Source organism: Buteo buteo, chromosome Z, assembly GCF_964188355.1.
Source record: "Buteo buteo chromosome Z, bButBut1.hap1.1, whole genome shotgun sequence".
Lineage (NCBI taxonomy): Eukaryota > Metazoa > Chordata > Aves > Accipitriformes > Accipitridae > Buteo > Buteo buteo.
This window is the reverse complement of record NC_134204.1, coordinates 76,289,414-76,313,469: the sequence shown is the minus strand read 5'-3', so window position 1 is coordinate 76,313,469 and position 24,056 is coordinate 76,289,414. Positions and strand designations below refer to the sequence as shown.

Below are 24,056 nucleotides of genomic sequence, written 5' to 3'. Positions count from 1 at the left end.
CAGGCAGAAGCGGGGGGGCCGGCCGCTGCCCCCGAGCGTGCGGGGCCGGGGAGGCCGGTCCGGCTGGACCCTCCTGTCACCTCCAGATCCCTCGCTCAGCCCGGTGCGGTAAACGATCGGCTTCTCTTTGGAGAAGCGTGTGCAACTTTAAAGAAGGGTTTTCCTTTCCCTGCTTTTCCTGTCTGGGAGCAGAGCTGGTTCTTGGACAACCGTGAAGAGTTCGCGGCAAGATAATGTATGACTCAGCCAAGTGCGAGGGCCCTTGGTTGCCCTGAAATAGCACTTGGCAACCCCCGGAGAGAAAGGGCAGAAGAAATACTTTGAGCATATTTGTGCTATTGGCTTTCAGCTCTAAGGCATTTCTGTGTGATCTGTCACTTGGGTTTTTCTGTTGTTCTCGGTGTGCTGCTGTGTAGACAACATCCTTGTTCTGCTCTTTGTTAGATGTTACTGGAACTAGGCTGAGCAGAATGAGGCATATGGTAATGGTGGGCATGCCCCTTATGTACCCAAAGAGCCAGGATATCTCATGGCGGAGTAAGAAGGATCTTTCAGTTACACTGATCCTTGAATCGGGGGACACAAATGCCAAGCTATTTATTCCATTGACAACTGGGATAAATTGTGATCGTGACCGTGAAAGACCTCACTGCTGCTGTCATCCGAGAGACTCTATTGTCAGTTTTACAATGCTAACATGATTCCCCTTGGTGAAACCGGTCAGTGTGAGATCTCTTGCTTGTAACTCCTCGGCTTTTATCTGTGTATAATCTAGCTTCCCAGCCTCCAAATCTGATCCTGCAAAAAATTAGCCCTCAGCCATGTGCCGGTTGCTACGCAGCCCTTAGTGTTAAGCTGCCCTGAAAGGACAAATGTCCTTAGATTGAGATTCATGTTAATAATTACATGGTGTCATTCAGGTTATTTGACCACAGCATCCTTCAGAATTGAGTGATTTTTATTGCTTTGGTTAGAAATCTTTTTTTGGAGGGGGGGAGGAAAGAGAGTGGATTTTTTTTGTTCTGTTTTCGTTTTTTTTCCCGGTACCTCATCTGTCACTGAATAGAAGGTACTGTAGTCTTAAGTAAAAATTAAAGCTAATGGAAAAAGAGTAATTTCATGTGGAGAAAGAGAGGGAAACTAAACAGCCTCCATGTGGGCCTACTGTCTTTTGATACATTTAAATAGTTAAATTTCGGCATATTTGGAAAGAGATCCGTTCCTTTTTAGGATGATGAGTAGTCCCAAAATAACAAGAATAATTACTGTTAGTTTTAGATGGAAAACCAGTTTTCCTTGCTTTATATGCACATGGCTATAGGAAGCTTTGATATATAGCTCCAGTCAAACATGTAAACCCTTACTATTTGCTTAAACTCTATACAAGGGTGCTGGCAATTTTAGAGGACAAATTGTTTGAAGGCAGCATAACAATAGAGACATGGCAGTTTAAAAATTAATGCAAAATCAGTAAATTGGCCCTGAAGCTGTAAGAGTTCAGATGCAAGAGAAGGGAAAGTTAATCTTGAGTAAGAATAGTCAGCCACTCAAATGGAGAGCCTAAGCCTGGCATATTGCAAATATTTGGATTTCAGTATGCTATTCAAGCTTTTATATAAGCTCTTCTATAAAACAGAAGAATAGAATGAAAAAAGATAATATGCCCCCCTGTCCCCCAGGCCTTCCCAGCCTTTTCCAGTCAGATCTTGTAAAATAACCTGGTGACTGACCTACTTTTACAAACGCCCCCTTAAGTGATTTGGCTGTAGGCACAGAACGGGTTACTGGTAGAGCCAGGAATAGCACCAGCAAATCCTGACTCACTGTTTGCCACTGATATATTTTCTCCCAGAGTCTAACACCATTTGAACAAGAATTTGACTCCTATTTTAGTTGTGGCACAAGAAATGAGAACTTTATTCCTTCTTCTGCATGCGGAATAGTGCAGAAACAACAGCTTAGCTCTGGAGGGACTGAAGCATGTAGTTGATTGAGCTTTTGCTTTAGCAGGGACCTGACCCTAAAAACTACCCTTGCAATCCAGGCAGTGAAGTTGAAACGCTTCTGTGTCCAGTACTCTCTATTTGGTATAGGGCCTTTTGGAGAAAATGTGGGGCATGCTAGCGTGATGTAATGGTTTTACAGAGTTCAGGTGTTGGAGGAGGGTGGGGGTTTTTTTTGTTTGATTACAGTTCTAGAAATGCTTTAAGGTAGCAGTCCCACTAATCTGTCAAAAGGACACTTTTCAGGAAAGTGAAGATAAATTCTGGCTTTATGCACAGAATTTTGCTGTCGTGCTCTCTGCTCTGTTTTGCAGAGGACTCGGGACTCTCTTTTTTTGGTTCCTGGGATGCTTTTATGGTGATCAGTTAAATTACAAAGCACAGTTAGCTTGACATACCCTAGCCCTACTAGTTTCTTGAGTCAGTTTTCATAAAAAGAAGGGTGTGTTTCACTTGATACTCAGCTACACAAATATACATTGCTGAGGGGTCTGTGCAGAATAGCTGACGTGCTGTGCATAATATCTATGAATGCCAGAGGGAGCTGATTCTTTATCTTGAGTAAGGACAAGGGGGAGAACCTGGGCACATGAAATGGAACTGCACTTAGCTGAACTGACAGGAGATTCTTTGATAAAAAAGATGGGTAAACAGTGAACAAGCTACCTCAGTAAGGTCAAGCATTGAAAGAATTCACTTCTGTGATTTTAATTTAAAAAAAAAAAGGAAGGGAAACGCCCCAGTTATCGGAAGGAAAACATTAAGCTGTTTATTTATTTACTTTATCCTTTCTGTGTCTTTCTCTCAATTCTTCCCTTTGGCAAGCTACCCTGTGGCAGAACGGGAAGAAGGGGCATGTTGTTTCAGCGAGCAGGCTGGGGTTTTGCTGTTGGCTTGGGGGGCTGCAAGATCAATTCTGTAGTAACAGACTTAGAAATAACTCTGACCTTCTTATGGCCAGTGTTGCAGGATTTGGAAGTTGATGAAGCACAAGTTAAAGCCTTGTTGTTAAGGTGACTTTTTTGTAAAATTTGATTACTTTATCTGTGTTTCGAAATCTATTCCCTTCCTTTTTTGCATGAGGCGTGGTCGCAAGTGCTGAAACCTATATTCCTCCTTGTAGTCTTCAATGGAGACTGGAAAGAACCAGAAGTGAAACATGCATTTTCTCACAGATAGGTAACTACATTGCCATGGTAACTTGAGGATTTCAAATTCCAAATACACAATGTCTGTTGACACAAATTGGACACTGCTGCTGGAAATAGGGATACAAAGATGTATCTTGTTTTCCTGCCACTTTGGTTCTTTTACATACAGTGAAAGGGAAAGTCTCTTCATATGCAATGCCCATTGTTAAATTCGCCATATTTATGTTCATCCTCTTGTAAACAGTTTTTTCTTTTTTTTTTCCAAGAAAACACCACAAAAAAATGAAATATTGTGTGAAAATACTACACGGCAGTATGGGAAGAAGTTATGATTGAGCCAAAATACATGAATATCTGTTATAAATTTTTGCTTGGACTTAATCATATGTATTTTAAAAATAAAACTATCTGGTATTAGTTTTTCTACTCATGCAGTTCATTCTTGGTTGTGGGTTTTTTTGGTCATAGCTGTGGCACATATATGATGTTTCTAAGACTGGGCGAGTCTGACAGGGACTATGGTAAGCACATAGTTCATAAGCAGATTCTGGGTGCCGTAGCAATCATCCTTCTTTCAGGAAATTGCTTCCAGCTTTCAGGTTTGTAAAGGGAAACTTGCGAGAGTATCCCCAGAATAATGAATTCAGTGATGCCCTGAAGGGTAGTAGTGATTTAATATTCTTTGGGTTATTCCTTCCAACAGTCCCTGGCAGAGCAAGGGGCTCTCCACAGTGGAGTGATCTTGGTGTGCCCTACGCTTTTCTATTGCTTCTGACGTGTAAGCTTGTTCTTGGAGCAGTTTTTGAAGAGCCCCAAAGGATAGGGCACAGGGTTTTCCAGTGAAGTCTCCTTCCTTTCCTCCTTTCTCCCTTTCACTTTGACTTTCTCACCTGTGTAAATAAAATAATGGCAATGGCAATTTTTTGTTTTGTTTTTGTAAATTCTCTGGACTGCATTAAAAGTTGGTCCTTTGCCTCTGACAGCATGTTCTTCCCCCAGCCCCATGTTCACCGGAGTTGAACTGCAGTAGATTAACTATGGAAGTAACTTTATAAACATACATAATTAGCTAATACAGAGGGTGCTATAGGTGGGACCTAATACCAGGGGAATATTACAGTCCTAAATTTGAGATGAGAGTTTAATGTGAGACTGAGGAAGGAGAAGCCTTTGTAAAATCTCAGAGCTCTTAAGTATTGGCTTTTTAGATGGGGGTAAAGCTGTAAGTCTAAATGTCATTCCTCCATTACTTCTTTCTTCCAGTGCTTCCAGAAAACTTTAAAAAATATCTTTAACTGTATTCGCCAACTTTCAGAAGGAAAAATTACAGGAAGTGTGTCATTGCATGGACTGCATTTTAAGTTCAGTGTTGGCTAGCAAAGGTAAAGGCTGAGATGTGTAAAGCTTTCTAATTAAAATTCAGTGCTCTTGCTGTCAAGTTGTGGTAAGATTGCTGTAGTAGTTGATTTCAGGTGCTAAGGCTTATTCAAAATGGTTTGTGGGTTTTTTTTTTTTTTTCCTATGGTATGTAGCAAAGCAAGTTAGACCTCTTGCTTTACTTATTTTTATTATCCTATAACCTAGTGGTCCCCCCACCTGAAATTAGAACTGTGCAGTTTTGCAGTCAGCAGTAGGAGCTGTAGAACTAGATGGAGAAGGTTTTGGCTTCATTCTTAAGAACTTGTGAAGTGCACCATGTGGGAATGTGAGACGGGTTGGGAGCAAACCCTTTTTGTCTTGTTTGATGCCTGATGCGTAGTGGTCTGCTCGCCGGCAGGCTGGAGAGGGATGCTAGCTGGAGGCTGTGAGAAGACAAAAGGCAGAGAGGGAAAGGAGCTTGCCCCATGCCAGCCAGCCAGCCTCCACCAGCATGGAGGTGGGACACAGCATCTGACTCCCAGATATTGCATCCCCCGCTCCTCTCCTGGACCATTGTGTGTGGTGCTTTAAATCTCCAGGGTTTATGCTTTCCCATAATGAATGCTGTCAGCTTGAGAGATGGTCTTAATTGTTAGCAGAATAAAAACTGGGGAGAAAATGGTTGATGTGCAGTAGTTGGGAGGGTTTATAGCTCTTTGTTTTCCTGTCCCGCTGCTATGGATACAGCCTGCATCGGCAGCACAGGAGAGTGCTGTGACAAACTCCTGGCCAGTTTCCTGACTGCAACCAGGCGACTAGTCTCCTTGAATTTGGTGAAGAGTCCTGTTGTGCCTGTGGTTAGGGGAAGGATACCTGATGGCAGTATTAGGGCTTAACTGACTGGGCAGCAGAGAGATGGGAAAAGTAATAAATCTATCTCACAGGCAGCGTAAACAAGGGGGTAGCTTTTTTTTTTCTCCTGATCTCTACTATTATCACAATTCTGGTTGCTGCTTGTAACAACGGAATAATGGAGGAGGCTGGAAATGGGGTCGATGCCTGCAGTTCAGTGCATTGCTGCACTTCCCGCGGGCACCTGCGGAGTCGTTTCTGTGCCGTTCGGAAGATGTGTGAAGTCCAGCGGCTACAGCAAATGGCTTTAGAAACAACTCCACTCGTGTTTCCTTACCCTTGAGTCTGATCCGTTGCCATGTGAAGGAACATGTGGTCGGGGAGGTTCCTCAGTTGGCTTGCTTGAGGACTGTGGGTCTGCAGTGGAGTTCCAGGTCCAAGGGGAAAGATTTGATAATTTCATTCATTGTTTGAGTTATTTCAGCTGCTTGGCATGGCCTAAGCAGCCCCCTAGTGCTGGTGGGGTCGTCAGACACTGTGGAGGCCCTGGAGGGGGAGTATGACATGAAAGGGAAGGTGAAGAGAGAAAGAAATTGTTAGGATTTAAAAAAAATAATTGGAATATAAGGTAAATGTCTTGAAGTCCTTGACTAGCTGACAGCCTGATTGTTCCATGAAATCTCTCTGAAACAAGAGATTGACTCGCAAGTCAGTTTGCATTGTAGGTGCTGCAGAGTTTTGGCTTGCAATTTCCCTGACAGTAAAATTTTGTAGTCTGCCTTTTCAGCTGCCTGTCATATTTGCTCAGCAGAAAATAAAACGTTGGCAGTGATATGTTTATGTTTAATCTGCAGCTGGCAGGAGAGGAATGATGCTGTGAGGACTCTTACTACAGGGATAGCACAGATTTAAAAATAGGACAGTAAAGGCTTCTGCAGCTACACCATGACAGGTTTGCTGGCTAGAATAGTATTTGCATTTGAACACCCTTTTTGTTCACTTAAATCCCAACCATATCTCTTCACCTCAGTCTTTACCTCTGCCCTGTACCAGTGCTTTTTTGTTTTTGCCTCTGTAGTCCTTTGCAGCCAGCTCAGTGATCCTCCTTGGCTGAAGGCGGGTTCTCCTTGGTCTCCTTCTAATCTCAGCTTGCAACAGGTCACTTTAGATTAGTCTTTAGGGGAATGATTTCCTCCTTGTAGGATGTTTTAAGACCTGTAGTCTCTTCAAAAGTCCCGGATCTCCTTGCTGCCTGTGTACGTGGCCACCAGTGCTGCAGTATGGTGGAGAGGCTCCTGATCCCATCCGTGCACAAGGATTCTTCTCGGTCTGGCCAGGGAGGTTTTGCTTTGCTTCTCGTTTAGCTATGGGGGCAGCTGCATGCTGGCACTTAAAATAGGGACTCTTCCATGCTTTTTGTGAAGACAGATGGTCCTCAGCCCTTGTGCTTGAGCTGCTGACAGAAGATTTTGGTCTCGTCTGTTTTATTGAAATTATCTTCTGCTAGCTCACTGAGAAAACAGATGTTATTGCTCACCCCCACCCCCATTCTCTTGGTCTTGTAGGAGTTGCAGCTTCTACCTCTTTGCAGATGTTAAAAAAATTTTTTTTGCCTGTTCCTTCCTGGGTTTCGGGATGAGACCTGATGTCTAGAGGAAGGTCAATTTGTTACAACACTCCAGCTGCTTCATAGAGTGATTAATGGGAGCTTTATGTTTTAAGTTATGGCAGTATGTCCTGTGTTTCATGCTTGTGATCTTGTTCCTATTGATGGTAATGCTGTCTTTTGCGAAAAGGATCAAAAAATTCTAACAAATCAGTAACTGATTCAGTCAACATTTGTACAGCTTTGTTAAGATTTTCTGGAAGACCTAAGTGGTGTAACAGAAAGTTGTGGGCAAAACAGGTTAGCCTGTGTCAAGATGTCCTATGAATACTCCCATGAGTATCAAATTTATCCTGGAACAGCAGTCTCAAGCTTTTGGAGAACTTGTTTTTCACTTTGTAGCTTCTTTCTTGTGCTTTCAGGTGTACAGCCTGTTTATTTGTACGCAACTGCCATGGTATGGCTTGCCCCAAGCTTGTAACTTGTGCTTTCCTTTCTGTGATACTAACTTAATTGGTCTTGGGTTCTGTTGTATGTGCTTGGTGTTTTTGTTCTGTTGACACAGCTCCTGAAACAATGGGGTGCCTGTGCATGACCAGAACTCTAGGTTTAACAAGAAGAATAACAAGAATTGGCCAGATCTTTTTTCCTTCTGATTAACTAGTGGAGATACAGAACATCATGGTCTGAACGTGGTTATTTTCAAAAGTTAGGAGTCCCATAGCCAGACACCTTTGCTGTCAAAGCAGAAAGGACAGAAAATGACTTGGAGAGCCTAACCTTCCATTTTACCTTTGGACATGTTCTAGCCTCTATTTGAAACACAGCAAGAAGCAAAGGAAATCTCAATTCCTTCTGATAGGAAGTGGTCTCCATGTAATTGTAGAGGCTAGTACTGGAAGATATCAGGCTGGTTTCTGCCATTAACAGTTTGCTCAGATGGATACAAGATGGATCTGTGCTGAGTGCTGTTGACATGGAAGGACTTTAAGAATTGTGTGCAGCATTTCTTACAAGCCCATTAAGGGATGTTCAGAAAGGTTGTTTTCCTGCTATAGCAATTTTGAGTTTCAACCAGTTTCTCTTTTTTCCTTCTTTTTTTTAACTGCAGATCAACTTGAACGTGTGTTCTTGCGTCTTGGCCATGCAGAAACAGATGAACAGTTACAGAACATTATTTCCAAATTCCTACCCCCTGTTCTCCTCAAGTTGTCCAGTACACAGGAAGGCGTTCGTAAAAAGGTAAGGGTGCAATTTACCGTAATGGTGTGCTGTCCCGATCAGAGAGAAGGAAATGCCCCCCGATATATTATGATTTACTATACTTGGATGTTCTCTGCGAGTGTGATAGAGAATGGGTTTACTACAACTGTTAGGGCTTAAAGAAAACAGTCATTGCTTGTATCAGCAAGGTCTTTTGTAGGTGTGTGGCTTTTGCAGATGTGCGGAGGCTGCATTTGTTTCCACTTGAGGCCAGCTCGCGATGAGTTAGCCTGACACCAAGACTTCAGCCATAGAGGCAGTTGCCATGGCTTCCAGGTTACGGGCTGTTGTGCATCCACCTGACTTACAGCACGTGTGGAGCAAGCTTCTGTGTGCAAAAGACCGTGAAGACATACTCATTGATGTCATTCGCTTGTCTGATAACAGGAATAGGAGCAAGGACCCAACATTTTTTGAAGACGGAATTTGATACGTACCTGAAGAAGGCAGCTTTATCACAGAATTCATTCAGGTACATATAAATTCCACCTCCAAAACTGTTTGGTCCTTGCCTGGTTACAGACATAGGAGCAAGGACCAAGCAGTTTTGGAGGTGGAATTTAATATGTATCCAGGGAATTCAGTTCCCTTTGTCAGGGTATAGCATAACAGCTCATCTGCACACCCGCAAAGGAGCACAGAGACCCAATAGCAAGTGCAGAAATCTGTGTGATGCCCTGCCCCAGCTACTCCCAGGCCCATCATAGGAGCTGTCAGCCCACCAGAGGCCTGTCTCCACAAGCCCAGCGGAACACAGAGGCACCATGGCAGGCAGGAACTCGAGTTAAGGACTCAGAGGAAGGGGCACCCCGTCCAGGTCCCTCCCAGGGATGTCTCAGGAGACCCTTAGCCCCACTCTCTGGACATGAAACCCGTCAAGATGAGTCAATGCCAGAACACCTTTCTGACTGAGAGCGTGCTACCTAGGGGTAGTGGACACAGTGGGCTGCAGGGGAAGAGCATTTTGGGACTGCACAAGCCTTCTAATGGGATGTTTAGTAGAGGAACCAAAGGCAGGGAAAGGGATGGACCTAGGTGATTTGGGGTGGAGCAAGTGTGGGTCTCCAGGAGTGAAGCCCACTGGGGAATGTGTGCCTCTCCTGGTTGGACCTGGGGGTGTGGAGCTGCGGCAGCCTCCCCAGTTCCCTGGCACCATGTGCTGGTCATTCCCCCTATTCCTGTGGCAAGGCAAGGACCGAACAGTGTTGAAGATGGAATTTAATATGAACCTGAAAAAATTCAGTGATGTAGCTGTCTTCTGTAGCAGGGGGCTGAACTCTCTTTACTAGCAGGGTTTTTTTCCCAGGGCTGTGTTTTTGCACAGGTTTTGTGTAGCAGCAGTTGTGGGATTGCATGAGGCGATCACTGAACATATTGTTAATGGCAGAATAGATCTGACCTGGTCTGGATTCGGGCAGAGGAACACCTGCTGTGTTTCCTGTTCTGCCAGGAGGATGTGACCAGAAGAGGCAAATGGGACAGCAGCAGCTGAGTATAAGAGATTTCAACAGCTGATCAGAAAGCAAAGGGTGAATTCTTGTCCCTGCAGCTGTTCATCAGAAGGAGCTGCCTGGTGATAGAGGTGGACTAGAACCTTTCTGAGCAGAGTGCAGATGGACTCTTGGGGGTGGTGGTGGAAAAGAAGCTTTTTGTAATCCCCTTTTCATCCTGTAGAGATAGGGAAATGATCATGCCTTCACTTTATTTATGAGTAGATTTCAGAACCTGCAAGTAACAGGACACAGATTTTTCTAAAAGTTCTTCACAAAACATGGTCCCGGTAGTGATTACATGAAAGTGGATCCATAGATGTGAAGCCGTTCCACTGTGCTGAAGGACAGATCCTCCAACTCAGATGGAAGGTTCTTCCTAATCCCTGCTTATCATGTGCACTTGAAGCTGTGAAGAAGGCATCCAACTAGCTAGTGAAATTTCTTAGAATATTTTTATATAATATTTTTTCCATAAACTGGAATGTGTTGTCTGGTTTTTGGGAGTGTTGTGAGATTCACGGAAGGGGGAGGACTACTCCTTTGAAAATTAAATTTTAAGAGCCCTCTCAAAATCACACAGCATTCTTATGGTATATTGTAGGTTTTGTGTTAGAATGAGTAATGAAATAAAACTTGTTTCTTTTTCCTTCTATGTGTTTAAACTATAGATTTTTATCTATACAAGATGATGATAACATTATAAGCAGTTACAGCACTTCCCTGTACTTCTTGGTATTTGTCAAATTCATTGCAGACAACGAAATTACCCTGAATTCTGCTTTTGCCATATCAGTGAAGGGAAGCTGATTCTCTCAGTATTCTGTTTTCATAATAAATTAAAAATGTAACAAGAAGGTTCTGTGTGTGTTGGTTTTTTTTTGTTAATTGTTTGGTATTTTTTGCATAGCAGAATAATTTTTCATTGAGACAGGGGAGGGCAAGACTCTCAGTTTTTTATTCTAATGAACGTCAGTGAACATTTGTTCTGGAGTGTATAACCTGCAGGTAAATCTGTTCAATGTGCACATTGCCTTTTTTTGTTACTTACATTGGAACTCAGCTTTTCAATCCTCTACTTGCTCTTACTTTGCCATTAATGTGATGGGAGAATGTCTTAAGAAGTCTGATGCGTTTTCAAATGCTAATCACTGGTAAACACAAATACCTAGCTTTCCAGTGCTAATTTTGCCTAGTGGACAACAAAGAATGTGCCTATTTTTCAACTCCAACCTCAAAATCATGTTAAGGCAATGTAAGTAAAACAGAAGCATATGCTTTTTTTACCTGAGCACTCAGGTGATTGGAAAGCTAATCTAATAAAGGCTAATAAAGTAGATGAAATAGAATGGAAAGAAAAGGACAAATTCTTTATTCACCCTGTGACTGACTATAGGCAGTGACAAAACTCTGCCGTCCCATATCATGTCTCTCTCCCACAATTATTGTAGTGGTTAAAAAAAACCCAAAACAAACAGAATGACAACAACAAAAAAACCAAGTGTGCCAACATAGTTAATTGTGGTTTGAAAACTTACACCATTTTAATTGAATTGACAGTGTAGCTTTTGATAGTATAGGTATACGAGCAAAAAAGAACATCTGTGTGTTGCCAGTGTGCTGCTGAAGTGTAGATCAATACAGTTGTTCAAGGACTTCCTTTCACCCAACTTCAGAAGCACAGTGTAGTACATTCAGTACAGCAGGTGGATTGGCTACACTCTAATTTGACTCCCCAGACTAACTTTCTCCTCAAGCTTGTACTGCTAGAATGGAAAGGGGAAATTAAAATTCCATTTTTCTTCCTGCTGCCTCTAACGCACTGCTTTGTTGGTCTTCTCCCTGTCCTTAATTTTGTGACTCTCAGGTCAATATTACTGCAACATTCAGTAATTTGAACTCATAGTCCTCATACATGCTCAGGTCTAGGGTGTAGTCTCGCTATGTGGGTAAGTTTGCAATGCCTATACCTTTTCAATCCATTACTCTGAAAAGGTAATCCCTCTTCAGGCCACGGTTTGACAAACTCTAGGATGTCTTCTACCATATCAGTTACCCTAGTAGTGTCATGCAAAGAACGAATCCAGGGTAAATTTGCTCTGCTGGTTCAGATGTGCTCCAAGAAGTATTGATGCACTGGCAGCTTTTGTGCCAGACTGGATACTGTTGTCATTTTTTGCAGCCCATGTGAAACTAGCAAAAACATAAGAAGCAGTGATACTCGAAAGTGCAGACATTTGCCTGATTCAGGTCAAATGGGTATTGCTGGATGAGATCCTTAGTGCACTGATTTGATAATAGTGATGAGAGAAGCAGGACATGAGCTAAACCCCTGCACATACCCAAATCCAGCCACGTCTTTTTTCACCAGCCACCATGGGTAATTTGAACAGGTTCCTCGAACTCTGTTGTAGTTGTATGTTTCTCTTCCTTCACAAAAAAGTGTGTGCAGACAGTTTTTTGCTCTCTAAAATAATAGGAATTTGTCACGGCTTTTATAATAATATTGCAGCAGCAAAATTTGTTAGCTGTCAGCATTACTTGGTTTGTCAGCTTATCTCTGGTCTCAATCACATGCTTGTTGTCAGCTATGCAGTTTCTCTTGTCTCTCGATTATATCTGGACATTATTTTCTTTGATACCTAGTCATGGAGTGGAGGCAAAGATGATGTCTTAGCTCATATGCAGCTCAGGAAGCTGCAGTTCTGCAGTTTCCGTGGCAAAATTCAGTGACAGCAATGTAGGTGTTTTTTCACCGTACTATGACCAAGGTAACAAGACATCAAAAGCACAGGACAGTGTGCCCACCCTGGCTTTTTGACTCGAATTGCCTGAAGGCAACATGCATCTAGATCTGGCTCTGTCTGGTTTTACTGGAGCTGAGCTGACTCCCTTTAATGTCACTTACATTTTTACACCACCTTGCTTGAGAATCTCATAGGGTTTGTGAGCGAGATGCAGCTGTTCAGTGTGATTTCTCGGAACCTATTGTTTCAGAGTGGATATTGTCTGCAGTTTTTCACCTTCCTCCATTCAGTTACGGTATCTTGTTTAGTGGATTTACGAATGACACTTTGCTGATGCTATGCTAAGAAACTGCTTCATGGGGATGTAGAATCATGGGATAATGCAGCTTGGAGGGGACCTCAGAAGGTGTCCAGGCCAACCTCCTGCTGAAAACAGTCCATTACAAGTTCCGACCAGGATGCTGAAGCTTTTACCGAGATGGGTCTTGAAAGACCTCCAAGGATAGAGACGGCACAAACTCTTGAGAGAGTCCTCATCATGAGGAAGTACCACTCCGCACCTCGCTTGTTCCAAGGCGCGCTGGCTGCCCGCCTGAGCCCAGGGCAGGGCTGCACATCGCTCCCGCCTGGCATCCACGGGGCTCCTGCTGGATTCTTCTGCCCGAAGGATTTCAGTTCTGTGTTGTTCCACTCCGAACATAGTTTTCTTATGCTTATTTGATGGCGGTTGTGGCATGGTTTGGGACTTTTTATGTGTTCGTCTTAACGGTGACTTGAGACATGTCGGAGTGGTTACAAGGTAGTACAATAATTGATGTCTGCTGTTTTCTTAGAGATTAAATAATCAGGAAGCTCGGGCCTGATTTGTTTATAATAGGCCTGCCTAGTGGACTGAGAATGGTATGTGGAGTCCAAATTAGTAAAATTAATGGTGGTTCTTTCAAGTTTTTTGTTTTCTTCCTGTCAGGTCATGGAGCTGCTGGTTCATCTGAATAAGCGCATCAAAAGTCGTCCAAAAATTCAGCTTCCAGTAGAAACATTGCTAGTTCAATATCAAGATCCTTCTGCAGTGTCTTTTGTCACTGTAAGTGTCTGTTCTTCCAAGAACAATTGCTAATTTACTTGTAACAAGCAGAATATTCTTTAAGGCTCCTGAATTTAGCTCTGTTAGTTTTCCTAGGAAGTATGTTATTGTCACGAGGTTGATGTTTTAAGAGATTTTTTTTAAACTAAACTTTATAGCCTGGTGTGGGTGGTGTTAGTTTCATAAAGCAGCTACAGTACTGATCCTGTTCAAATTACTGATAATTACTCTTGATATTTCATGAATTATCATTGCTTGTATTGTAGAGGGTCTGTTCATTGTTAGAAGCTCCATTTTGCAAGCAGCTACCAATCCTTACCCTGATAGGTGCAACAAAAAATCGGGGTTTTACAACATCATGCAGCATCAGAGTCTTACTTAAAATATCTGTATTTCTCTGAACATGAGAACTGTATTTTTGTGTGTTTTTAGGGTCAGGACCTTAGCTGAGCAAGAAAATACGAAAAAAATGTTATTTTATAGGTGGGGAAACTTTACTAGGTGGTTTCATTCAATGTAGTTTAAAAAGTGAAAATAGTTTAAAAATGTTTTTGTGAAACTATGAGGACAATTTTCATTTCAGCTGTGGTAGATCTATTGCAAATCATCATCATGAAAAAGTAATAAGGTCAGAGGGAAACTTTCTGTCCTTCTCATTTCACTGTTCAGTCCCATGTAGCATAAATGGAAAATATAGCATCTTAGAAACTGAGGGAGAAGTATTTAGACATAAACAGCAGTAACACAGAAGTAATTTCAGATTGTATTTAAGCAAGTAGGATTATCCGGAGTTCACCTTTTACAGATGGCCAAGGGCTTCTAGAGTGCATGGGTTCTGTAGGGCACTAAAAGAACCATCTTGTTTGAAGACAAACTTGACATAAACTGTGCTTGTGGCTGGACATGTCAAAAATATGTTTTCATTCATGTATCTGAGCGATGCATGTTGTTTTGTGCCATGAGGCTTCATAAAATTTTAAGAAGTACCATCTACAAAGAACTGTAATGCTTCGTAGTTCAACACTTCCTTCAGCCAGGTCATTGTACACATAATTCTTACCTTTATAGTTCTTGGCTGGTTTTGAATCAACATGATAGCAGTTAGATAGTCCAGAATGCAGTATTGCTCTGCTGTCCTATCACTGGACTCTTTGGATTGCATTTGCAGCTTTTAATTACGATGATTTAGAAACACATTTTCATTACATTTGCTTTCCTTTAAGCTGTTGCTTGGGTAAAGCTGCTTTTGGTGAAATTCGCAGAGAATAAGAGAAGCTGGAGAAGGTTTTTTGCATTGTTGTTTTCCTCCTTTTAAAGTGGAGGCTCAGCAAGACCTACTCAGAAAACCCTTTTTGAGTAGGTCTTGCTGAGCCTCCCCTTTAACAGCTGTCAGTCCAGTGAGCCTTAGAATTAGGAAATCAGTCTTCCAAAACATATGGTTTTTCCAACACCCAGTTATGTAATACAACATACAAGAAGAGTTTAAAGAACATGTATTTATTTCACACTGGTGCAATACTGTGTGCTTTATCTATTCCTTTAGAATTTTACCATAATTTATGTTAAGATGGGATACCCCCGTCTGCCTGTGGAAAAACAATGTGAATTGGCTCCAACTCTTCTCACTGCAATGGAAGGGAAACCTCAACCACAGCAAGACAGGTATAACTACTTATTCTTGGAATGAATTCTGTTGGTATCATTTTAGTAAAATAATTTGTATCAGTTGTTAAGATTTTTTTCCTTGGTGAGATCTTAATTGCTTAGGATGTTCTTGTTTTGTACAATTTGGATCAGCAATTCAGTAGTTTGGGTGGTACAAAGAATTTATATAGTCTAATGTAATAATAGACAGGATCTGCAGCAGCAGACTCCCTGTATGGTAAGAGGCCTGTGTTATGATAGGTATGCTTGTCCATATCCCCTTCCATGTTCATCAAATTCTGGTTTCCAGCTTAAGGCCAGACCTTCAGTAAATATCCTGTGTCCAGCAACAGGAAGAGCAGTAAATGTCTCAGACTGGCCACTTTAAATTGCGAGGTAACCAAAATTCCTACTCACCTGAAACACTGTTGTAATAAATAAAAAAAGACTGAAGTTGGGAACTGCTGTGTACTAAGAACTTCTAGAAAACTGTTAATTATGGACTTGCTTCTTATTTACATTGATATGGGTTTCCACCATGCTGGCACTGGAAAATGGCATTAAAATCTTATCGTAATTCACCCTGCATCACTGTGACAGTGTAAAATTTTAAAAGTGACATTACTGAAAGGTCTTGCACTAAAATCTTGCTTCCATTCATGAGATCAGTGTGAAGATACTTGTTTGTCTTCTCTGGGACCATGGGTTTGCCCTGTCCAAAAAGCAAGTACATGAGTGAAGAGAGCTTTGGGACATCTGGCTATACTGGTATATAATCAATATATTTGTCTGTGTGCACTCTTTGGTGAAGCTGAACAGCGTTAATCAACTTCTGCTTTAGGCAGCTTTGTGTCATAATTACGAAACATTAAAAGTCTGGACAAAGGCAGTGACTTTACCTCCCCAGATGTGTGTGTGTGCATGCACACAGACATATATGTTCTATTTTAAGTGCAAATCATAATTTATCTTCTGCCTTCCATTTTTAAGTACGTGAGGTGGCAAATAGAGGTCACTGGATTGTGAATCGGTTTAACTTTTGTTAAGATTTTTTTTTGCTGTTAAGGACCAGGTTTGTTGTTAAAGGTTTCTCTCTTGAATGTTAAGAATAAACAGGTGTGTTTTTTTAAAAATGGTTGCAGTAAATATAATTGTTTTTCAGCCTAATGCATCTTCTAATACCAACCCTTTTTCACATGAAATACCCTGCTGAACCACTGAAAGCAGCAGCTTCTCCATTTAATCTTGCTGAAAAACCAAAGACTGTACAGCTGCTTTTGGACTTTATGTTGGATGTTCTTCTTATGCCTTATGGGTAAGTAAGAGTTAATACCAGTCTTGTATTGATGTGTTCTTCATGTGTGAAACATTACAAACTGCACCCTTGGAAACTCATTTAAAGTACGCTGTTATTTCCTAGCTTGAATGAAGCCAGGTACATGTTTCAGTAAGATACAAAGCAGGGTCCTAATTTTAAGAATGGGATCACGGTCTTCCTTATTTAATAAAACGTCTTTTTTCTACTTAATTAGGTGTTGTGCTGTTCTGTCCTTGACCTCTTTTGGGATCAAAGTGAAGCTATGAGACATGTGAGCTATCTGTTAAATAACCAAACCTTTAAAATAGAAGCCAGATCAAAATGTGTGCTCATCTTCCTGCAGTTGAGTTTTAAGGCTCATTCCTCCAAGGTCATAAGCAAGCGTAATCTCTGAAAACTTGTGGTTTCCAGAATTGAACCTTTAATAATAAGATTTGTCTTTCATCTGTCTTCTGATGAAAAATGTTTAACTGTAATGGCATGTCTTGGTGTGAGCACTGTTTCCAAGAGCAAGAATGATTTACAGAGCAACTTGAATTTACCGATCAGTGCTTGTTAGGAATCTTATGGTGTCTAAAATCAGTACTTTCTCAAAATCTATTTTCCACTAACTTTTTTAGTGGTGTTGTGTTGCTAGGGGACCTTTTGATTTGAAAGAAAATAGAAATAATTTTAACAATAGAACACTTTTTTTTTTCCTGACAGTTCATTGATTCCTGTAGGATTTTTCTGAGCACCTAACTCTTGCTCACCCAAGTGGACCAACCTGAAGGAATAACTTTTAAATTAGTGAGCATGTGCTGTTTCTCCATGTAGCTCTACAGGAGGCCACGCTCCCATCAGATGTTTCAGGGGCCACTTCCTTACCATTTGAGCATGTAGAGTCTTGCAGTTTATAGTTTAAAATGCCTAGCCTGCTCCTTTGTTGACAGCTCACATTCAGTTTGCCCAGGTTTATGCTCTTAGCTTCACCCCCACATGGCAGTGGCTGTAGCTTCAGCAGATGAAGTCCTTGGTCTTTGCGATGAGACGTCACTTCCTTCCATGCTTTTGTACTCTCGCCAAGCATGACAGTTTTTAAATACTCAGACCATGAGGGTGGGGGTGAAGGTTTCACTGTCTTCCCAGAAGGTGCTACGAGAGTGTCTTCAGCTAGCCTGTGGCTCTGGATCTCTGTCTCTTAAAGTCTTGCTCCCTGGGGTGAGACCATTTACAGCTGTTTACTGCTAATTTATGCCTGGTAGAACTCTGTCATTGCCCACTTTTGAATTATCCTTGCCACTCTGCATGCAGTAAAACAACCAGAAAGCCTAACTGTAGGGCTTAAAGCTCATAATCAAGTTCAAGTGTTAAAGTTTTAACTAATGAGACTTGGGATGAATGTTTACCCTTGTTGTTGAGACTGTTTAACTTCCTTTTGTTGCCTGTGTGCTGAATGCAGAACAGATTATGGCGGTCTGGAGCAAAATAATGCTTGTTGGTCTCTGGACTACAATTTTGATGCCTTTATGTGTTGACCAGCTTCCAAGGGTACAGGGAGAGGAAGACTGGCTTTTGTGAGAGTATGGAGATGTGAACAGGGCAGCTAGACTAGCCAGTCTCTGAAAACTCTAAGATCTGTAAACGTAACCTTTATGGTTTTTGCTTTCCTTCTGTGCCCAGCACTAAAACTTCTATTTTCCAAGACATTATCTTATTTATTTGCGTTTTTTATATCAAGGACTGTTTCCTGCCACTTCATCGTGTTGCATATGTTCCATTATTTCCCTTGTTAGGTTTGCGCTTTTCATAGAAATCATACAAATGTTCTTAAAGCTTTTAGTACAAATTTCTCAAATGTAGTACTGTCTGAGTATTGACATCTAATTCAAAAAAGATCATTCTTTCTGCTTCTTAACCTGAGATAACTCTGCAGAAATGCCAGTGGACCCTTCCCTTTCCTAGCTGAGGTTTGTTTTCAAACAGTATAATGAGATTGTTATGGCTCTTGTAGAATATGCTGGGATAACTGGTAGCTGAGTCTCAACTGAGTAAAAATCTGTCTTATGTTGGAGGCATGGGATTAATTAAAGAGGAATACGTGAAGTTGGACAGGTTATGTTTACTCCTCCATTCCGGCATCTAATTCAGCTGGCAATGTGGATTGGTAAAGCCTCTAACAGAACTCTTTTCCCACCTGCTTAGGTTCGTATTGAATGAATCTCAGACTCGACAAAACATGCCCTCGGCCCAGGGCTCTTCATCGAGTAGTGTGGGAGGTCCTGGAATCCCTCAGCCACCTCCAGGGATGAGCTTCTATGCAGCCAAAAGGGTAATTGGAGATAGCCCATGGACACCAGAGCTCCTAGAACAGGTACTTGCAGCTGCAGGGCTGGTCCTCGGTGAACTGGGGGTGGTAACAGGGACGGCTGCAGACAGAAGAATGGAAGGCTAGAGGGAAAATACCTAACTAATTCTGACCAGGTCTTTAGTTGCTCTGAGGGAATTTATTGAGGGACTTCACATGATGCCTTATGGAACTTTGCAACATTAAGGTGGGTTGGGAGGTTCCAGCACTTCTCAGAACTGGTTAGGAAGCAACCACGACTGCAGCCTACTCTTGCATTTTCCTCCTGAAGATAGTAAGATTGCAAAACTCTCTTACATTGAAGCGTCCCTTTTTAGCAGAGAAGTAGCAGAGTACCCCTAATTGTAATGCTGATACTTTGCCGAAGGTGACTGCTTGGACAGGAGGCAAGAGGAGGGCGCTGCTGAAGCGGTGGAGGGCTTGTGAACTCCTCCTTAGCACGCAGAAGCCATCATTTCAGACAGCTGAACTGCTACGGTCGTTGTAACATGCTTTCTTGTCAGTAACGCTGCCTTTACTTTCCCCACTGTTGAGCAGTGTAAGCTGGGGATAGTGAAGTTCATTGAAGCTGAGCAAGTGCCAGAACTTGAAGCTGTTATACACCTGGTTGTAGCCTCCAGTGATACAAGACACAGTGTTGCCACTGCAGCAGACCTTGAACTAAAGAGCAAACAAAGGTACAAGTTTGGATGTTTGGAAAAGATGATGCTAGTGTTCATAACAAAGCTAGCTGCAATTAAGGTAGTGCTCCAGAGAGACTGCTCTGAAAGGAAGAAGGCTGCAGTCCCCCATGTACCTGTGAAGCTGGCATGTATTCACATGGAGCTGGGAATGGTGTGGCTCAGTCTTGCAGCTGGGAACTTGGCTCCAGAGCTGACAGCTTTAGCTGTCTGTTTTCAATCATCTTTGGTATTGCTTTTGAGCTATTTTCTTACTCCCTGGCTTCAAAATTGCCCTTTGTGGATTGTTGATGGTCAGTAAGGCCTTAGTAAGTGATTCACAGCTTGTCAACTTACCTATATTGTCTTTCCCAGAAAAGTATGCTTTGATTTAATTTATTAAGGGACTAAAGGGTCTGTGATTGTGAAGTGGACCGTAGTCTGGAAAATTGGCAGCCACTGTTTTTTGCATTATTAAAGCTTTTGCTCATCTGCAGTCAACGTTTCATCATCTAAAGACAATGCTTCTGTCTTTAATCCATCAAGGGGCCAAAGTAATTGCTTTTGGTACTATTTGCCGAGTCATTGATCATGCGAAGTTTGCTGGCTCATGTAGGAGATGTGGAGCGAGAGAGGCCTGCCTTTGAAATGTGTGGGTGGCTTCTGTATTACTAGAAGTATAGGAGTATTTAACTTGGAGTCAAACATGTAACGTGAAACCTTCTCCATTTGAGTCTATTCATGTGCCTCAGTCGTGGAAGGCAAGATGATTCTAGTAAGTGATGACAGCCTGGTTAGGGAAGGCAGTGTCTCCTTTGCTCCTTGTCTCATCTTTCCTTTTGTGTTGGTGGCCTGGAGAGAAAAATATGTATGTGGACAAAATGCATGTTAATATGCAATGTTGAATGTCTTTTATGAGAAATATGTCTACTTCACAGCTTACTTGTTAGGAAATCAGCTGCTTTACTGAAAGAAAGGGATGGTTCTGTGTCCACCACTTTTTTGAAGCATGGATGCTTAACTTTTTCTCTGGGGTCTTTTTGGTTATGTGTGTGTTCCAAACAGTCTCATCAGTAGCTAGATGGTTATCATGGGCAGACAGGTTTGTCTGAGAGACCAGGATGACATGTCCTAGAATTAAAAATTACCCTCTTCTCTATTGAAATGTCTCTATTGAGGTTGAAGAATGTGGAGAAATTTGTTAGCAGATGACCATTCTGTATTCAGTGGGTAGGCTGCCATGGTTTATATGTCTTGTTTCAATGGGAGAGAAGGGAGCATGTAGGTTTCTCACAAGTTACTTGGAATTACAGTGTCGGAATTTGTAGGTGAAATTTGTAATCACTTCACATTCTTCATGATTATATGTTATGTGGATGTGGGCAGAGTGATTAGAAGTCAAGCTAGATCTATTAAAAGTCTGGTAAAGATAGGAATATGATGGGAAATGCAGTAAAACATATTTTAAAAAGTAATCAAAGGTCAGAATCATAACATGTTGGTATTTAATGTTTTTTTTTGCTTTAGTTTAATTGACTGGAACAATCCTGCTATCATCAACAAAATGTATAAAGTGTATCTTGGGGATATACCACTGAAAACCAAGGAGGTAAGATTTGCCTTCAGAGTTGCATAACCTCCTTAATTTCTGAAGCTGTAATTTTAGTTGCCTACAGACATATATATATTTCCTAAATCTATCACTGCCTTTGATCTCTGCTTGCACTCAACATTTATGCTATTGAATAATTTTTTTCTCAGTCCTAGTGTATTCTCATTTGCAGTAGAAGGTAATTTCGCTAACTGTGGTGGGTTGACCCTGGCTGGACACCAGGTGCCCATCAAAGCCATTCTATCACTCCCCCTCCTCAGCTGGATGGGGGAAGAAAATATAACAAAGGGCTCGTGGGTCCAGATAAGGACAGGAGAGATCACTCGCCAATTACCATCACGGGCAAAACAGACCCAACTTGGGGAAAATTAACTCAATTTATTACCAATCAACCAGAGTAGGGTAATGAGAAATAAAACCAAATCTCAAAACACCTTCCCTCCACCCCTCCCTTCTTCCTAGGCACAGCTTCACTCGAGGATTCTCTACATACCCCCAGCCAGCGGTGCAGGGGGATGGGAGAATGGGGTTTACAGTCAGGTCATCACACGTTATCTCTGCCGCTTCATCCTCTTTAGGGACAGAACTCATCACACTCTTCCCCTGCTCCAGTGTGGGGTCTCTCCCACGGAAGACAGTTCTCCATGAACTTCTCCAACGTGGGTCCTTCCCACGGGCTGCAGTTCTTCACTAACTGCTCCAGCATGGGTCCTTTCCATGGGCTGCAGTCCTTTAGAGCACAGACTGCTCCAGCATGGGTCCCCCATGGGGTCACAAGTCCTGCCAGAAAACCTGCTCCAGCGTGGGCTCCGCTTGCCATGGGGCCGCAGGTCCTGCCAGGAGCCTGCTCCAGCATGGGCTTCTCATGGGGTCACAGCCTTCTTTGGGCTTCCCCCTGCTCTGGCATGGGGTCCTCCCCGGGCTGCAGGTGGAGATCTGCTCCACCATGGACCTCCCTGGGCTGCAGGGGGACAGCCTGCCTCACCAGGGTCTTCCCCACGGGCTGCAGGGGAATCTCTGCTCCAGCGCCTGGAGCATCTCCTCCCCCTCCTTCTGCACTGACCTGGGGGTCTGCAGGGTGGTTTCTCTTACATATTCTCACTCCTCTCTCCGGCTGCCACTTCTGTCTGTCCCAGCAACTTTTCTTCCTTCTTAAAAATGTTATCCCAGAGGCATTACCACTATCGCTGTTTGGCTCGGCCTTGGCCAGCGGCAGGTCCATCCTAGAGCTGGCTGGTATGGGCTCTGCCGGACACAGGGGAAACTTTTGGCTTCTCCTCCCAGAAGCCACCCCTGTAACCCCCCTGCTACCAAAACCTTGCCACACAAACCCAATACACTAACTTAAAAGTACTGCTGTTTAAAGATGCACTATATTATTTCAACTCTGTTTCTGACAGGGATCTGTTCTGAAACCAGAAATGAAACGAGAATCAGTCAGCACCCGTGTTAAGTTAAAGATAGTTCCTCATCTTCTGCGATCCAGGCAAGCTGCAGAAACGTTCCCAGCTAACATTCAGGTAATGCTTATGTTCCAAAGCTGCTCTTCCTTATGAGGTTGATAATACAGTCCCTCCAGTACTTGGGGGAGGGAAGCACTGTTACTGATGACAGTGTTTAAAGAAGAAAGTGAATTAGAAGACCGTTGAAAGTGAAGCCAGACACTGTGTGATCTGCTCTTTATTCCTTTTGGCCAGGTGGTTTATGATGGACTCTTTGGTGCGAACACAAATGCAAAGCTGAGAAGTCTGTCCTTGCAGTTTGTGCATCATATTTGTATCATGTAAGTAATTTAGAGTGAGCACAATGTTTTTTAGCTATTTGCCTAGAAGCCACTCTGTTTACTAAATACATAACTGAACTAAGGGCAAAGAAAGAGTACTAAAACTCATAGAAAGTAGGGCTTTTTCCTTAATCCTGAAATCTCTGTGTGTGTGTGCTTGCACACATTAAGATGTAATTTCTCAGCTTAACAAAGTTGAGAAAAAATGATACTGAGAGAAGATACTTTTAAGGGATGCAAAGGATAATATTTTGTTTGTTGGTGTCTCTTGCAGTTGTCCAGAAAGTAAAATAAAGCCATTAGGCCCAATGCTTTTAAATGGACTTACAAAGCTGATCAATGAATACAAAGAGGTAAGCTAAAAGGTTCTTTACTATAGAGCTATAAATCTTCATATGAATACAGGCAAAAGACAAATACCTTTATGATGGAAACTGATAAATCTCTTTTTTTGTAATTGCCTGAGATGGCTATCAAAGGATGTTTTTTAAGAAATGTTGGAAGAGAAGCAAATACTTAAAAAGGCTACGTAGGAAAACTGTTTTATTTGTTTAACAGCTATGGATAGGTGCTTGGACACAATTTGCAAAGTCTCAGGAAATAATAGTATTGGTAGTCTAAAGAGTGAGGCCAGAATAGCATCTAGCTGCTGTTATTCATCACTCTGGAGCACACAGAGGCCTCAGCTCCAGGCGTATACCCCATTGTGATAAGCAGCTGTATAGGTCTGCTTGTAATACCTTCCGTCCTCTCTGTCCAGGGATGGTATTGCTATGGGAAGGGTGTTACAAACAGAACTGCAAAAGCCAGTCTGGCCTGAAGAGGTCTTTCCAGTGCTCTTTCAGAAGGCAAATTCCCCATGATACTCCCACATGTATCTTATGAAGGGCTGATGTTGCAGATCACCTTTTCTGCAGTTTTGGTCCTCTTGCTGGTTTATTTGAACTCTTGGATGTGACCTTCTGGCCTGAGTTGGTGTTTGAACGCGTGGGCCTTCCCTGCCCTTGGGAAGGGTGTGAAAAAGGAGCGTTCAGGAGGAAGTAAGCCCATGTATAAATGTGCTGCATTGGTCATCTGCAGGATCCGTTGTGCAAAGAGCTTCCTTTGTGTAAAGCTGCTGTTCAGGGCCAGTGAAAGG

The 24,056-nt window shown here is 42.3% G+C and overlaps 1 protein-coding gene across 7 annotated transcripts in view; it reads left to right on the top strand.

Annotated features, from left to right (window-relative positions):
- The window catches only part of ECPAS (Ecm29 proteasome adaptor and scaffold), a 66,421-nt gene that overhangs the window by 1,269 nt on the left and 41,096 nt on the right, over positions 1-24,056 (top strand). For 2 of the 7 annotated variants that reach the window (XM_075019391.1, XM_075019389.1), the window contains exons 2-11: positions 8,083-8,213; positions 13,439-13,555; positions 15,099-15,217; positions 16,362-16,514; positions 18,702-18,870; positions 19,402-19,541; positions 21,051-21,132; positions 22,536-22,655; positions 22,833-22,918; positions 23,193-23,271. In XM_075019391.1, the coding sequence (XP_074875492.1) occupies positions 8,083-8,213; positions 13,439-13,555; positions 15,099-15,217; positions 16,362-16,514; positions 18,702-18,870; positions 19,402-19,541; positions 21,051-21,132; positions 22,536-22,655; positions 22,833-22,918; positions 23,193-23,271 (1,196 nt within the window). Of the gene's footprint in view, positions 1-8,082; positions 8,214-13,438; positions 13,556-15,098; positions 15,218-15,549; positions 15,596-15,868; positions 15,968-16,361; positions 16,515-16,731; positions 16,789-18,701; positions 18,871-19,401; positions 19,542-21,050; positions 21,133-22,535; positions 22,656-22,832; positions 22,919-23,192; positions 23,272-24,056 lie in introns of those variants that run through there. The other 5 variants (XM_075019393.1, XM_075019396.1, XM_075019392.1 and 2 more) reach the window with 5 other exon arrangements.